Here is a 3,367-nt window from a genome sequence, read left to right as displayed (position 1 = left end):
GCATATTCACTATGAACAACTATTGTGCAATGATAGTTTGATTCTCATACATCCAAGTAAATGTTCTTTGACTGTGCCTCAATTTTTTGACTTATCACAGGAGTTTTTTACTTTCCACAGAATGAAAATCAAAACTAGGTCTCTAGTTTTCTATTAAGCCAAGAATAGCAATAAATGTGCGTGGACCTACTTATTTCTTATTTATTTATTTCCATATCTTTGCCTGATTGCCCAGGATTGCTTCTTTACAAGCAGATTCTCCAGATACTAGTGCAGTACATTAGGCTGCTGATAAGGATTCTTGAGTGCATCAGAAAAACAACTCATGATCTCCCTGGGAACAGGTGGTCATTGGAGTAGCCCCAGAACTCAGGAGAGAAACACTGACTTCAGTTAACACATTTGTCAGACTTAAATATCCTGGAACTCACATAGGAAAATGTGGAATGAAATAACTTCCTGGAGGATAACAGACTCCGAATGACATGTTGATGTTTTCTGGAAGGACTTTGTGGCAGCATGATGGTGCAAGAGGAAAATAGTGTGGAGGAAAATATTCCCTGGAAATACACATAACAAATCTCTTATATCTACCCTTGAGTGCGCTAATTCATGCCTGACTACAAGACCAATTCAGAACTTAGATTCTCCCAAGAGAGACATGGAAAACTTTTTCTAACTTCAGCTACTCATTACAATCTAACAAACTTCTAGGCATCATCATTAGGCACCAGGAGGTAAAAATGAGATTTGCTCTGGGGATGAAGGAGTTTTCCTTTGTGGGAGCTTTCCCAACTGCAGGCAATCTCAGTGACACCACGGATGACAGTTATGAACTCTCTGAGGGATGTCATGTCCAGGTACACTGTTGTCTTATGAGCACTGGAAACCTGGACTCTTTGGGGGGCCCCCTTTACAACAGAGAATTGAAAATAAGAGGCACTTAAGTTCCTTGCCTTTTTTCTCAGTCCAAGAGCTACACCGAGAAGGTCTTCAATGGGCGAGGCACTGTGAGATATGCTTTACAGGAAATGTGCCCAAGAGCTGGTCTTCCTGCTTCCTGCGAGCATCCTCATCCTTGCTGTGGCTTGGAAAGTGGAATCCTTTCAGACACAGACCTTTTAAAATTCCCTCCTCCCTTCTTCACTGTATCTTGTCTTCTGAAACCAGCATGAATCATGGCTTCTTCTGGATGTCTGCAGTTCAGCTCAAGTGGGTCAGTGTCTTGTTTTAGTCACAAATAAATGTCCGTTTCCCAGATCAGCATTCAGCTGGATATAGCATTCACTGTGACGTCTGTGTGTGGGTTGGTGGAGTCTAGCTGATGTATGGAGGCTGAGTTCCTATGGAAAAGATACAACCAAGTAAGATGCAGACTAAGCATCGGCTTGCTAAGGGTATACTTGTGATTGTGTTAATGGGTTCAAATGTGACTGAGATGGTACAAGTAAGTCAGTCTCTGAGACCTGACAGTGTAGAACAACAATTAAGCTAGATAAAATACGTGAAACTCATTAACAAATGAGGATTTTTTTGTGTAGAGGATACATGTGCAAACCTAGGTTCATCTATGTGATGAGAACACTAGAGGCTTTATCAGAAATGATTGGTATTCTGTTATGTGCATGCATGGTATCAAATTTTCTCAAAAGCCAACATGCTGATTTCCTGCTATTAACTCAGAGACAGAACTTTACTAGTAGCCTGTAAACATTTATTTTTTAACACATTACTGTAGCATAAGGAAATGATATTGAATAGTGATGAGGAAGTGTATACTCATATCATCCACTCTCCTGCATTCACATGCAAAGCCCAAATGTGTGTCATTGTGTTTTTTGCCAATAAAGGTAGAATTGCAGGATCCATACAACTTTCATCTTGAGGCAGGAGGAATTCAATAAGCACAAAAATTTATTCTGAGTTAATGTCCGTGCATTGTTCTCCAGGCAAAGCTACTGTAGTCTGACACCATAGTGTCTCCCTTTTTGGGAGAAGAAACCACCCCAAATCAATTGGTAAGCTTGGAGAACAGAGCAAAGCCTTGAGGACAGAACCGTCCCCCCTGATGGTCACTCCAGTGTCCAATGAAACGCTCTCCATGTCTGCTCATAACAAAGCCCTGAAAACCACTGAGGAAACTGGTCTCCAGATCCTCCTGCTTTGCCAGATTGGGATTGGAACTGTGGCCAACATCCTTCTGTTTGTCCATAATTTCTCTCCAGTCTTCGCTGGCATTCAACTGAAGCCCACACAGGTGATCCTTAGCCACGTGGCTGTGGCCAATGCCTTGATTCTCCTCATCACTGGGTTTCCAAACAATATGACAGTTTTTGCTCCAAGAAATCCTCTGACTGACCTCAAATGTAAACTTCAGTACTTCATTCGCCTGGTGGCTCGAAGCATAAACTTGTGCTCCACTTGTGTGCTGAGCACTCATCAGTTTGTCACTCTTGTTCCTGGTACTTGGGGCAGGGTCATGCTCAGAGGAAAGGCCCCAAATTTAGTGAGTTATTCTTGTTACAGTTGTTGGTTGCTTGGTGTCTTAAATAATATCTACATTCCAATGAAAGTCACTGGTCCACAGAAAACAGGCAATGACACTGATTCTACAAGCAAGATGGTCTGTTCCACCTCTGGTTTCAGTGTCGGCATTGTCTTCTTGCGCTTTGCCCATGATGCCACTTTCATCAGCATCATGACCTGGACCAGTGTCTCCATGGTGCTTCTCCTATATAGACATCACCAGCGAACGCAGTGTATCCGCGCTCCCAATCAGAACCACAGAGGCCATGCTGAGACCAGAGCAGCCCACACCATCCTGTTGCTGGTGGTCATGTTTGTTAGCTTTTACCTCCTAAATTTTATTTGTATCATCTTTCAGACTGTTTTAATGGGCTCTCGTTTCTGGTTGAGGCATGTAGGTGAGGTTTTGGCTGTTAGCTTCCCCACCGTCTCTCCCTTACTGTTGCTCTCAAGAGATCCTAAGGATCCTTGTTCTTTGCTCTTCAAGCATTGAAAACCAGAGAAAGTAAAAATACCAAACCCATGCCTGTGGTTGGCAAGGGAGCTAACTGTCCCCATTACCAACTGTAGCACTAGGGAAAGTGGGCGTGGCTCCTCACCTGGGCAGTACAGTAGAGCTGACCCCTATGGACAAGGATGCTTGTGAATTGGCCCCGAGAACATGAGCATGGGAGATCTGGCTTTGCCCCTCATCTGCTTTGTGTTGTCATGGGTAGAGGAGAAATGCCCTCTCTCAACCCATCTCTTCCTGTGGTGGGCAGGAGAGCCAGCATGGAGATCTTAGGAGCAAGAGAGCTGTCCCTGTTCCTTACCAACTGCAGCACTCGGGAGAGGGGCACCT

The 3,367-nt window shown here is 43.8% G+C and overlaps 1 protein-coding gene across 1 annotated transcript; it reads left to right on the top strand.

Annotated features, from left to right (window-relative positions):
• The first annotated feature begins 2,068 nt into the window (after positions 1–2,068).
• Positions 2,069–3,019, top strand: LOC142842245 (vomeronasal type-1 receptor 4-like). Its single transcript, XM_075959090.1, has one exon. It carries the CDS (start codon positions 2,069–2,071, stop codon positions 3,017–3,019), a length of 951 nt encoding a protein of 316 aa, XP_075815205.1.
• The last annotated feature ends 348 nt before the right edge of the window (positions 3,020–3,367 follow it).

This window comes from Microtus pennsylvanicus, chromosome 1, assembly GCF_037038515.1.
Source record: "Microtus pennsylvanicus isolate mMicPen1 chromosome 1, mMicPen1.hap1, whole genome shotgun sequence".
Taxonomy (NCBI): Eukaryota; Metazoa; Chordata; class Mammalia; order Rodentia; family Cricetidae; genus Microtus; species Microtus pennsylvanicus.
Note: the sequence above shows the minus strand (reverse complement) of the source record. Positions and strands in the feature narration are given on the sequence as shown.